Below are 13,112 nucleotides of genomic sequence, written 5' to 3'. Positions count from 1 at the left end.
AGCCCTGGCACACAACATCCAGCTCAGGCTGTGCCAGCACACCCACCCTCCTCCCCCAGACCTGGTCACACTCAGATACAGACCTGCTCCAACCCCCCTACCAAATCACAGCAACCACAGCCATCAGCCAAAGGACAGATTCCTCCTTCACATCTTCCTGAGGCCACCTGAAGATCAGTGCTCTGGTGAGAAATCCCAACTGCAACCCCTCAACCCCTGCCTGGACTTTGTCTTTTAACTGTTCCATCTAATTAAACTCCATCTGGGAGTTTTGTGCCTGGCAACTCCACTCCTGGGCTTGAGACCATTATTTTGATCCTACTCTGCTTGGAGTTGGTCTGGGTACCTCATTTTGGGTGTTTAGTTGAGATTTGAAAGAGGTTTCTCAAAAAGAAATACGGAAAATTAATTGTAGGGGTCTGGCTGCAGGTTGCAACTGGGTGGTGTATGAGGAACAAGCTGGACCCACCACTGGGCCAGCAACTCTAGACCTGCTGTGTCCTGCATCCTGGGTGTCCCACGATGGCCAAACAACCTGCAAAAAGGCCAAGCATTTTTCCCACCTAAGCATTACAACCCAAAGGGAAGGGACATCCCCTCTGCTGTCCTTCTGCAGCGCTTGTGACAAGTCTGCTCCTCATGTCACGCTCCACCAGGAGCAAAATGGGCTGCTTGGTTATGCACTGAGAGATGTCTGATTAGATCCAGCACGGAATGCCTATGCCTTAGTGTTTAGAAAGAGGACTTCTGGTGTGCAGGAGACTGGAGACTGATTTACCTTTATTGACCTTTGCCAGATTAGATTCTCTAGTGGTACAAGAGATACACAAGTGCAGCTGATTTATAGCACACAAGGCTTTGGATCTTGATTTGCACCTAAATGAAAGAGTACTTCAAAATGACAAACATCCCTGAGGACTAAATACTGCCTCTGAGCTGAACCTACCAGACATGCATAACACAGACTCATCCCTGCAAACCTCTGTCTGCACAGGGCACACATGCACGGCTCAGTCCCACTCCAGGAAAGAGCTGATAAATCACAACCTTTTTCTAGTATCTTCTTTTTATTTTTCAATTAAGTTCCAGGAGCATCCCTGCTGCTTTGAATCCCCTTTGGTACTATAAAACACCTAAAAATAAAATTAAAAAAAAAAAAAAAAAGAAAGAAAGAAGAAAAAGCATGTTCACAAAAGTTCCTGGTCCTTGTGTTGTGGGAAGGCAGGTGGGAGGGCACAGGAAAAGTGAGAAAGATAAGGAAGGCACAGATATCTGATGGATCAAGTATTTTATCTTCAAGTCCCGGTGACCAGCTTACAAGGATGCATTAAAAACCAATCTGTCCATAGATTAGGGGTTGCAGTGGATACACAGGGACTTTAGTTCTAGCACCACTAAAAAGCACCTCCAAAGAGCAATGAAACCAGAAGACCTGTGCTGTGGATCTGGCTGCACAGTCCTGGTTTGGTTGCAGAGCACCTGGGAGCCATAAACACAAACAGCACTTTGCATTCACCCATGTGTCAAACACCACAGCGTGTCCTCCCAGCCTAATTGACAGAAACCAGCAGCTCCCCTTTACTAATGAGAGCACCCATTACATCTAATTAGCTGAGGTTCTGTTCCAGGTCCTGTTAGGTTTACACTTGAAATACATCTTCCAGCAAAGAGCCTTTTGGAAGAGGGGAAAAAAAAAAAAAAAGGAAAAGAAACATAATTCCAATTAAACCCTGAAAGGGGCAGAGAGCTGGGGAATGCAGGTCATGCTGAGGAAAATGCTTTTGAACATTGGGCACGTAACAGTAGGTCACTCGTGGGGTCATGTAACCAAGGATGTGCCACTTGTCACCACTGAGTGGCAAAGCACAGCAGGTGATTGGGGCAGCCACACCATGCCTGGCACCCTGTCCTTAAGCATCCAACCATCCAGGGGACTTTCCTGGGCTTTGGGTCACTTCCTCGCTGCTAGCAGGGACTTCAAGCCCAGCCCAAATCCAGTCCTGAGGCTCCTCTTTGTCTTTCTGATGGCATCAGAAGATGGATGGGGGTTTGCTTTAGGCTTCCTGTTAATTTATCTTCTTTTTTTTTTTTTTTTCCTGATTTCTCCAGATGTTTCCTGACACCACAGTGCATTTGAGAAAGGTTTTGCCTCCTAATGAATTGGTTCAGTTGGGTGCCCATGGGATGTTTCAGACACGTGGTGGGTGATGACAGCGGTGCGTGGGAAGAGGAGCAGGAAAGGGGCACTAAAGCAGCTTCAATTAGTCTCCATTTCCCTGGGGGCTGTGGAAGAAAGAGGCATCTCGGCAGACTCTGGGCTGTCACCACTGAGGGCAGAGCCCATCCCCAGGGGGCTGACAAAGGCAGGAAGGATCCAGGGGCTGAGGGGCTCATGGACAGTCAGTGCAGAGGGTTCAATACAGGCAAAAGTACAATGGTCCTGGGATGGGGAGTGGCACAGGAGGTGTGAGGGCAGGCAGATCATCGTGGGGTCTTGTGATGGCTTTCTGAGCCCTGTAGGAGTGGGTTGGAGTGGCTGGTGGAGAGCAGGAGTGCAGGTCACAGGGCACCTGAAACGGCACAAGAAAGCAGAAAAGCTCATGGGAGGCAGCTGGAGGCAGAGCGAGCTGTTTGTGCAGTGCCTGGCTGGTCTGGGGCATGTAGGACTGCAGTAGAAAAACTCTTTAAACCCACAGTAATACTTTTCAGGGACCCTGTAAACCCTAGAGCACTTTTCAAGGATCTGAAATGATGGCAAGAAGAAGCCAACTCATGTCACACTGCACTCTATGTCACACTTCTAAAGCAGAATCGCTAACTGGAAAATCTATAAGGACCAATACACCAAATCGTGCTGGAAAACTGTGGCCAGCCTCTAGGTTTCTCCTTCTGCTTTCTGCTGAGATTATCAGCACAGACCAACCTTTGCTTGCCCCATCCTGTAATCTAACTTCCAGAGGATGCTTCTTCTGGTACAGACTGCCTGGCAGAACAGCACTTCTGCTTATCTCCCTTGCTTCTGTCCCTGCAGTAATCATTTGCAAAAAAAACCATTAACCACCTTCTCCAGACTGGCAGGGGTCACCAAGCTGTTCACCCACTCTCTCAAGGCTGTAGGGATATCCATGGAAAGCGGGATCAGGGAGCTCAGGCTATGCTCTCCATGCCCCTGAACACCTGGACCAGAGGTCTGGCAGCTCCTGCCTGCACCCTGCCACTGCTGAGCAGCAGCTGGAGTCCCCAGACTGGCAGGTACTGACAGGGACTTTAAACACACCTCTCAAAGTTGTGCTGCCCTGGCTGGGGCTGAGCAAACAGGGGACTGGTGCCTCCAGAAGCAAAGTGCACAGTGACTCAGATGGTGAGGGGGAAATCTCTGCCAATATGTAAGCAAATGAGGGATTGCTCCATCTGCCCAGATGTCCTTGTTACCCTGGGGAGGAACCAGTCCATCTACTCCATCACTGAGCTGTGAGATATCTCTCCCCACAAAGGTCCTTTGGAGGCTGTTGGATTTGGGGTTATGATATTAAGTGTTGTTAGAAGAAACCTACCCAGAGTCCCAGGAGAATAGGCCCAAGAGACCTCACCCATTCTGCCTGGTCCATCCTATACTTATGTCTTTCCCCATCTTTGCCAAACCAGTTCTTAAAAGACCTCCAGGAACGGATACGCCACCACATCCCCAGACAACCCATTCCAGTGAGTCACTAATCATTACCAGCAGAAATGACTGTCTAACCTGCTGCATTTAAGCCTATTACTTCATGTCCCATTCATCCCCACATTGCTCCATTCCTTTCTGCAACATCCTCTCCTGCATGTGAACACTGCTGAGGTGTCCCATGGCACGCTCAGCAAATCCACACTGACCCCTGCCCAGAACAAACACGCTGACCTTATACAAAGAGGCAACATGGTCATCTCTTTCTCCATTTGTCTCCAGTCTTCTTGCCCTGTCCTGGCGTGCTGGTGTTCCTGTTGTGCCACCTCAGCTGGCTCTCTAAGGCGTCCACCTGGGGATGAGAAAGCAGCAGCTCAAAGAGGAATCTGCACCACTGCACAGATAACCTTTAACCTGTCCCAAATACAAGGAGTCTGCACCACTGCACAGATAATCTTTAATCTGTTCCAAATACGAGAAGTCTGCACCACTGCACAGATAATCTTTAACTTGTCCCAAATACAAGAAGAAAATGCTGGCTCAGATTTTCTTCATCGAGGTTCCATTTGCATTTTACCCCGCAGTTGTAGAGGTCTGAGCTCACAGAGTTCAGCTTCATCTCTTCTCTCCCTACCCTACCTCTTCTGCACCTGCCACCTAGTCCCCTCTGATGGGTTGGTTGCTCTTGGCTCTGAAGGACACAAGAAGTCACAGGGGCTGCCTCCTGTAGCAAACAGCTAAATCCTGCTCCTGAGATGACTCCATGTAAGACAAAGGTTGGGGCACCAAGTTTTACCTGTTTCCGTAGGGAAGCAACTGTCTTCTCCAGTTCAGCCACGAGGGACTCGAGGTTCTCTCTGGAGGAAGGGCTTGGGGAAGGCACCTCATTTCTGGGGTCAGGGATAAAAAGTGAAAGGGGTTATGCAAACAGCAGCTTCCTGCCTGAGAAAATCATTCTGCCTCAAACAACCACTCAGCCCAGGTGTTTCCACATCAGAGATGAGCACTGAATGCACTGAAACACGGGGGGACTGGACAAGCTCCCAGCTACTGAAACACCCCTGACCTCCAGATCTCCATGGAGTGCCAATTTCAGAGGCCTGGATGGACTGAGTTATTAAAACCTTTTCTTATGTTTCATAAAACAGAGATAAAAGTGGTGACACTACACCTGGGGAAGGCAGGCTTGGGCTTGGCAGGGTTTTCCTCTGGGTAGCTGAAGCCGGGAGACCTCTTCCTCCGGAACCGCTGAGAAAGAGCCCGGAATTGCCCTCGTGTCTGGCAGTCTTGGGAAGGAAAGTAAAGTCTGCAGTGAGCACTTAAAGCAGAACACAAGGCAGAGCTGCCCTGCTGTACCATCCACCTCTGACACATCTCTTATGTTGGAGGGAAGAAGGCAACAAAGGTGCACAACAGGGCATCATGCCAGGATTCCCATGTCTCAGCTGGACATCTGCACCCAAAATGCAGCACAAAGGGACCATGGCAGGACTGTGGTTTAATGGAGGAGTTTCAGACTAACAAATGAATTTGTGAAGTGACACGTGGGAGGGATCTTCATTCCTGCTTCTGTGTCTCCCCCAGCCAGAGACAGAAGCCCACAGCTAGGTGGACCATCAGCCAGGTTCAGTGAAGTTAACAGCCTTTCTAGAGAGGTGGCCAATGCCCCAAGCCACTCAGGGGTTAAGAGGCATTTGGACAATGCCCTTAATAATTTGCTTTAACTTTTGGTCAGCCCTGAATTGGTCAGGCGGTTTCACTGGATCACTGTTGTAGGTCCCCTTACAACTGAAATATATTCTATTCTATTCTATTCTATTCTATTCTATTCTATTCTATTCTATTCTATTCTATTCTATTCTATTCCATTCCATTCCATTCCATTCCATTCCATTCCATTCCATTCCTATTCTACTCTATATTCTATTCCCACCCATTTGCTGACACAAGGTTCTCACGGTGTAGCAGGAAATCAGCTACAGTTTCACAACCAGCTGATGGCGTGTGACAAATGCCACCCAGAGCAAATCCCACGTCAGCTGGTGCTGGAGCAGCCTGCCCCTTACCCTCACAGCAGTCCTGCCACAGGCGGAGGTCCACAGCAGGGATCTCTTCACAGCTGACCATGCCCTGCAGGTACGATGCAACCTGGAAGACATCCCTCTGCAGCTGCCGGATGTGGTCACTGTTGTCACAGATGACACGAGCAAGGGACGTCTGCCTGATCTGAGTCAGCTGTGCTGGCGTGAAGACTCCAGGATTCTCGTACCAAAATCTGCAGTGGGTTGTAATCGCAGCGTGACTCGGGAGTAGAGAAGAGGGAGGGAGGCTGGGAGAGGAAGAAGAGTTCCCCAACGTCTGTGTAGCAGCACCCACCCACCTCAAGAGAAGCTCCTGCTCTGATGTCACAGGTGGCTGCAGACACAGAAGGCCTTTTCTGAACCCACAAACCTCCCCAGTTTGCATCACCAGGCAAAGACATGTCTCATTCACACAAACATCACACAGGAATTAAAAAGAAGCTCCTGTGGACATTTTCTAGCCTTTTCATGAGATATTGGACACATCCTCAATGATGCCCAGTGTTCTGCAGTGGAATGAGAATCATTAAATCAGGAATGAACACCTTGATGGTAACTGTGACAAGTTCTTTTGCAAATGCCCTGGACTGTTCTTCATATCATAACACAATAAATAAAAAAAAATTTACAGATTCTGCTTCTCCCTGTAAGGAGCAAACCCCCCTAAACAGAATATCAAAGATTTTGGGATGATTCCAGTGGTAATACCTGTCTCCATCCCTCAGCCTTCTGAACTGTGTTGTTAACAGGCACATCAGTGTTGGTCCAACTCTGGTTCCAGGGACAAGATCCTCCACCATCAGCGCTGGAAACAGGTCAATATTTTTGGCAGTTCCATATAAACTGCATGATAACAGATATTAAAAAAAAAAAAAAAGTTAAAAGCCTATCAAAGAGTGAAGAAAATATAAATCTAGTACTAACACAGGAATTTGTATGCCAGGAACTCATCTGGACAATATGTATACTGGTTTTATCTAAAAGACAATGGGATAAAGGCCTGCCTTGGAAAGAGGCAGCCAGGGCAGATAGGACGCGGTTTAGTCTGACTGGAAAATAGCTCCAAGGCTCAATCTGCCCCCAAACTACACCACAGCAGTGCCTGACAACATTCCACCCAGAACCAGACTGATCACTTGGAGAGACCTCGTTTGTCTTCCCCCATTGTTAAACCACAGCTATTACCCTATCTTAACATCTGTGGGTGGCAATATCTGGGAAGGTTAGTCCATGGATGTCCGGGGAGGAGCAAAAACTTTTCACTGACTGATCTCCAGTCATTCTTATGCTTCCACATCCAGGTTACAGTACCTCCTGAGCTTTTCTCTGATCTCCAAGTTCTTTATCTCATTTCGGAGGTCCTCGAATTCCTGTGCAGATGAGAGGTTGCAAAAGACCCTGAAGTCGTTGTAGGGTGGGATACCATGGTCTCGCCCTCTCTGGATGTTGATAGCAGCCAAGTCCAGTGAGACAGAGTGGGCCATGGAGAAGAGTTTCTCCGTTAGCTCCATGTTGAGGAGTTCAGAGGGGACCCGCATTTTCCCAGGAACCCCAAACAGCCCACGGAGGAGGGGGTCAATCCCCCCCTCCTGTATGATCCTGAAAGGGGAGAAGAAGGCCTTGTGCAGGGGGATGTGGCCTTGTTGGATGGGCTGGAAGGTTTCGTTCAGCCGGTACAGGATGGGGTTGATCAAGGTGTGCCCGAAGCGGAAGGCAGCGGTGGCAAAGGCGTTGAGAATGCCCGCATTGACATTGGGGTCGTAGCCCTTGTACTCACCCAGCATCTTCATCCCGGCCTCCCCAAGGACCTTGGGCAGCCACTGGGCATAGGTGATGTGCTGCATCTGGGCACCCACGATCTTCCGTGCCTCGTGGTACAGCAGGTCCCCATCCCAGTGGGGGTTGAGGGCGGCCAGCTCCGTGGCGATGCGGTTGTGCTCCCTGAACCAAAGCGTGTGCATGGCCGTGAGACCCAGCTGCTCGTTGGCACGGTGGTCTCCTGCCAGGAAGCAGGGCACAGGGCTCTCGTTCTCGTCCCTCATGCACTCCGTGGGTGGCCCCACGGCGAAGGGGAGGAGATGCTTCCCCGAGCTGGGCACGACCTGCCCGCGCTTCAGCAGCCCGCCCTGGCTGCTCAGATCCCGCAGCTCCCGCGACTCCTGCTCCGTGCTGCCGTAAACGTTGGAGGCATCGATGTAAGACGTCAAGTGGTTGATCTGCTCCCTGGCGTAGACGGAGTTCATCAGCAGGGAGGTCATCCCGCTGCCGCACACGGGGCTCGAGCGCACGAAGAACATGCAGCGCCCGTTCCGCACGCGGGGGTCGTTGGCGGGCACCATGACTGAGAAGCAGGGTGGGTCGTTGCTGCACACCTCGCTGCAAGGGGCTCCGTCCGAGAAGCGGGACATGCTGATGGCTGCCACCGTCTGGTCCATGTCGTGGTCCAGAAACTGGCCCCACTGCATGAGCATGTGGGTGAACTGGTCGTCGGGGGTGATGGTCTCGGTCCCGATCATGGCGGTGGAGACAAGGCGAGGTAGAGGAAGGGGCAGATCCCTGGCATCTTCCGCCAAGGAAAACCCTCGGGGGAGGTTAAATCCATTCTGGTAGGCGGGTTTGAGGAGCCTCTGGAAGGCTGTGAGAGACGCACCCCACATCGGGTGCTGGAGGTTGTTGCAAGAGCCGTCATGGGTCCTGTACTTCTTGTGGAAGCAGATGTCGGAGCAGTTCGGCGTGCGACGGTGGGCAGAGCAGCCTGACAGGTTGGCAATCATGTTCAGGTAGTGAGGGGACACCAGGTCATTGTAGCGATAGCCTGCAAAGGGAAAGGCAGAGAACCAGGCCATCTGTCACCTGGTGGATCCCACTGTTCCATGCGAGGGCTCTGCATGTGAAAGTCACTTGTGGGACTGTCAGGATGGGCACAGCAAGGCCAGATCCCCTGAGCGTGGTGTTGCAACGTAATTAAATGAAAGCAAAGGAAACACGTTAGGCCCACAAAGAAGAATAGAAGTGGAAAAGAATTTGGTATTAACTGCACAGAGCTGGAAAACACAAATGTTGTGACTGGCAGAGCAGACTGTGGGGGTGGTCTCGCTCTCCCCTCTAGGTTTATTTTATGGCTCTCTGGGTTATTACTGCCACCACGAGCTCCAACACCCATCCAAACTCTACGTGACGAGCAGCAGGAAGCCGTGGGTGACTGCCAGGGCGCTGCGCTGTGTGAAAGCGCTGAATAATGCTGCACTGTGGGGATGCTGACAGGGCAATAAGGAGGAGAGGCTGGCAGTCCAACCAGCCCAGACCAGATCTGCCACCTGCAAAGAGACTCCTTGCACCCTGGAATACATCCAGGCAGGAAAATATATTTACAGGCCCCAAACACACATGCCTGCTACATGATGATTCATGTGTGTAGGTAGAAACATGCAGTGTACAGGAATGTCTGTTGTATATCAAGGAAGAGGATGCTTGGACTTCACTAAGTACTTTTGGTGTTATGTTGCTTTGCTCCGTGCTATCCTGCCTTGATAAAAAGAACCTGAGTGGCTGAACCCCCCCTGAATTTGCAGCTAAGAGGTCAAAGTAGTGGAAAGACAGAAGAGTGATATCCCCCTTCCTCTGTTACAGCACCCAAATACCCCAGAATCCACAGTAATTTTCTTGTTGCTACTTGAAGAGCAGGAAAAATCTGGGACCATGCTGCTGAGGGTCTGAACTTCAGACACACAAAGGTACTCTTTTATGAGTTAGGTGGATAAATATTTTTTTAAAGATTACATAGCCAGCCAAAAAGCCTTCACAGAAATGGGGAACTGAAACAGTTTCCTGACTATCAAGTTGGTATGGTGAATGCAAGACCAGCCTTCCAGCTGCTGGGAAAACCATGAGATGTAGAAAGAATTGCAAACCAGAAGGAACATTTCCTGATAGATCCAACATTTATCTGGACTTTTGTTACACCTTTAAACTTACTGGATATCTACACATAATTGTTTTCATTTCAACCCATGCACAGTATTAAGAAGGGAAATGAAATCTCTCCCACCTGTGACGTTCATATCCACAATGAGCCCTTGCTGCACGTGTTCCTGAATCAGCTGCAAGGTCCTTTCAAAGATCTCCCCTGCCCTGGCTGTCTCGATGGTGTAGGGGTCCCGGGGGTAGCGGAAGAGAGCCAGGAGGTCATTGGGTGTCTTAGGACGTCTGTTTCCAGGAATTAAAAGTGATGCAGGAACATTAAAATTAATCAACTCTGCTCAGGGCAATGAGACTCTACAGGCAGCAAGAGTCGGGCTCTAAGCCTGGTCTGGTGCTTGGCCCCCAAACTAGTGCATAAGACCAACGTGACTTGCCTGCACATGGCAGATGATTAAAGAAAGGATCTTTCTCCCCGGGAAAATGCACATATTTAATTCCCTCAGCATCTCTGGTTTTTTTCCTGCGATAGTAATTTATTTTTCACTTTTCAACAGCTAAAACCCGAAGGGTTTGGGGCTTAATAGAAACTATCCATCTTTCCAAGAAAAACATACATTGGGGTGGAAGAGGAGGGAATCACCATTCACTCGAGAATTCATTTTTTATTGAAGAAATAGTTAGAACTGTTATGTTATTATTTCTGTTCACCCTGCACAAAGTGAGTTGCATTTATAAAATGACTAGGCTGATTATTTTCTTTCCTATTCACTATCCCCAGAACCAGTTCCAGCTGACAAAGTGCACGTTGCAGGCAGATAAAAGGTGATACCCGTGCATCCCATTTTTTCCAGAACCCCCAAAGCCTGTTGGGAAGCTCTGTCACATCCTCACACCTACGCGGTGCAGTCGGAGCCTCTGACGCTTGAAACAACACCGCAGCTTTCATTTGCGGGTTGTCAACCATAAAGTGAGGTCTGAGAAAGCTTCATTTGTTGTGGCTTTTTTATCACTGTTCTGAGATGAAGTCTGAGATGGATGCACTTTACAGACTTACTTGCTGAAGAGCTCGGTGCGTGTGGAGTTGATGGCGTGGTCCACGCTGCTGATGGCCTCCCGCAGTGACGTGGCTACAAACGTGTCACCGCTCCGACCGACGTCCGTGGCTTCCCGAAGTGGGGGGGGGGGGGAAAAAAAACCAACCCTGAATTTACTTTGATATTAACTGTTCTTCCAAGTTTCAGGAAAATCTGTGCACGGGTACAAGCCCCGTAGTGACCTCACTGCAGGTCAAATTGCGTTTCCAACAAATACCAATTCCCATTTGGCTACCAGTGTATGCCACAGCCAGCTGGTAAATAAAGCACTGATCAAGAATAAATCACAGAAATTATCTTAGGAATAATTTCAAACAATAAAGAAATTTCAGACTATTTTCAGCTCCGTGCATAACTCTGTATGTTTAATGCTACTAAATTCACTATCCACACCGCTTATTGCTGGAACAGCCCTTTGTTTACATTTTAAACTTTTTTGCTTGCCTCTGATTTATTTTTTTCCCTTGCCAGTTCTTCCTTACCCTCTAAGAGGTACAGTTTCCACTCCTGAGCTCTGGTTTGACCATCAGAGGAGTGTTACTCCTCTTCATCCTTTACAGCTTCCCTAATAAACGGGGCAGGAGCTTGAAACCAGCCACTTATTTCCACCCCAATGAAGGTATTTGGTCAAAAGTTGGACTTGATGATACTGGAGGTCTTTTCCAACCTCAGTGATTCTGTGGTTCTATGATTTTAAACCCCCGTATTTGCAGCCACAATGTTGTTCTGCTCCTCCCTCCCCCTGCATACGAAGTTACAGTCAGATGATGATTTGTGAGTAAGTTGGCACATTTTTTAATTAGTTTCTCCCTCCCAGCAGAGGCAGTAACTGCACAGACACTGTCAGGTGGGTTTTCAGGAGGAGGTTTAAGACCTTTGGCTTTGCAGGGAGCAACTGCAGCTCAGCTGAGAAAATAGCGAGGGGCAGATGGGAGGTGCATGGGCTGTGACAATGGAGCAACCTGGATCCAAGGGACCTGTCTGCAAAGAGGCTAAGGAAGTAATTTCTTATATAATTATCTGTTCAAACTGTAGATGTCAACACAGCATAGCACCCCCTTAGGGGAGATCAAGAGAAGATTGTGAAGGAGCAGCGCAGGTACCGTACCAGTGATGGTGAGCTGCATGGCACTGGAGGTGAAGCCAAAGGGGTTCCTTGCTATGCACTCGTATCTTCCCTGATCAGCCACTCCAAGATCCTGAATGGAAAGGGTCCCATCTTGGCTGATATGGAACTTGCCACTCTCTGTGATCTGGATACCCTCCTGTTGCACCATCAAAAGACAGAAAATGTGTCAGTGGGTGGAAGGCTTCCCACCATCCCAGCCCTCAGCCTGCTCAGCAAACCCAGAGATGGATGTGATGAACAGAAGTGGCCACCAGATGTTAGCATTGCTCCTCCAGAGAAACCAGAAAGCCATCCAAGGACACCTGCTCCTGCCTGGACCCACATGAGGAGGTCCCTGCTCATCCTCTTCACCCTGGACCACCCCAGGCGCTCCCTGCAGGCACAGATTCCTCACACAGATGGACTGCCTGGAGTGAGTGCCATGCCCTGATGATGTCACAGATGTTTCACAGCACAGAATTAAGTCTAAATCTCTTCAGTTTTGGGATAACCTGAAAGTGATGGATTTTGCTGGCCCTGAGCTGCAGATATCAGCTTTTGCTGGCTCTGACAGCATCTCTCAAACCCATCCTCTCAGCCTGGCTGGTGGCAGAAGTGACTTTAGGTTTTACTTTTTTATTCTCCTGCTTCTTAACATCTTTCTGCTGCCCTGTCCGAACCTGATGTTTGCTCTGCTGCACTGCCAGGCTTTTCTCTTCTGCTCCCACTGTTGGCTGGAGCCCAAGGCAAGCTGCAAGATCACCTCCCTCCAGACCTCTGCGGGGTAACTGAGGTTCAAGCATTTTCTGTGCCTGATTACGCTCAAAGGCAGGGCAGGTAACAAGGAAGGCCCCAGGTGTTGTACTGCAGCACAGCAGGAAAAAACTCTGAAGAACTTCAGCTAACAGATTCTTGAAAAGAGCATCCAGGTTGCAGTTTGAATTCAAGGGATCATGGCTTTGCCCCATCAAAGCTGGAGCCAGCCAGTATTATCCAGTACCACCAGTGGGAATCCTGGAAATAAGGACAAACTACTTGGAAAAAAATCAATTTTCACATTTTGTTTTGTTGGTTTTTTTTCCCAGACATGGTCAGTTAAGCATTTATAGCATCTTGGATTGTCACTGGCTTCAAGTAACTCATTTGGAAGGAAGAACAAGAGAATGTGCACTGCAAGGCTTCGAGCCTGAGAAAGTGCAACTTTCTTTTAGACCATAAAACCCCCAAATCAGTGGAAATGTCAG

At 49.2% G+C, this 13,112-nt stretch overlaps 1 protein-coding gene across 1 annotated transcript in view; it reads right to left on the bottom strand.

The window, feature by feature from the left end:
• Positions 1-757: 757 nt before the first annotated feature.
• Positions 758-13,112, bottom strand: part of LOC114056406 (peroxidasin-like) — a 42,546-nt gene continuing 30,191 nt past the window's right edge. Inside the window, exons 14-23 of the mRNA XM_027881576.1 lie at positions 11,869-12,025; positions 10,721-10,829; positions 9,794-9,951; positions 7,057-8,560; positions 6,454-6,588; positions 5,731-5,939; positions 4,836-4,950; positions 4,461-4,554; positions 3,899-4,016; positions 758-2,570 (exon numbers count right to left, since the gene is read on the bottom strand). Coding sequence (XP_027737377.1) covers positions 3,921-4,016; positions 4,461-4,554; positions 4,836-4,950; positions 5,731-5,939; positions 6,454-6,588; positions 7,057-8,560; positions 9,794-9,951; positions 10,721-10,829; positions 11,869-12,025 — 2,577 coding nt within the window. The 3' untranslated portion in view covers positions 758-2,570; positions 3,899-3,920. The remainder of the gene's footprint in view (positions 2,571-3,898; positions 4,017-4,460; positions 4,555-4,835; positions 4,951-5,730; positions 5,940-6,453; positions 6,589-7,056; positions 8,561-9,793; positions 9,952-10,720; positions 10,830-11,868; positions 12,026-13,112) is intronic.

Source organism: Empidonax traillii, unplaced genomic scaffold (assembly GCF_003031625.1).
Source record: "Empidonax traillii isolate 1590-97213 ecotype Southwest subspecies unplaced genomic scaffold, ASM303162v1 scaffold91:size2966241, whole genome shotgun sequence".
In the NCBI taxonomy this organism is placed as follows: Eukaryota; Metazoa; Chordata; class Aves; order Passeriformes; family Tyrannidae; genus Empidonax; species Empidonax traillii.
This window is presented reverse-complemented; position numbering and strand designations above follow the sequence as displayed.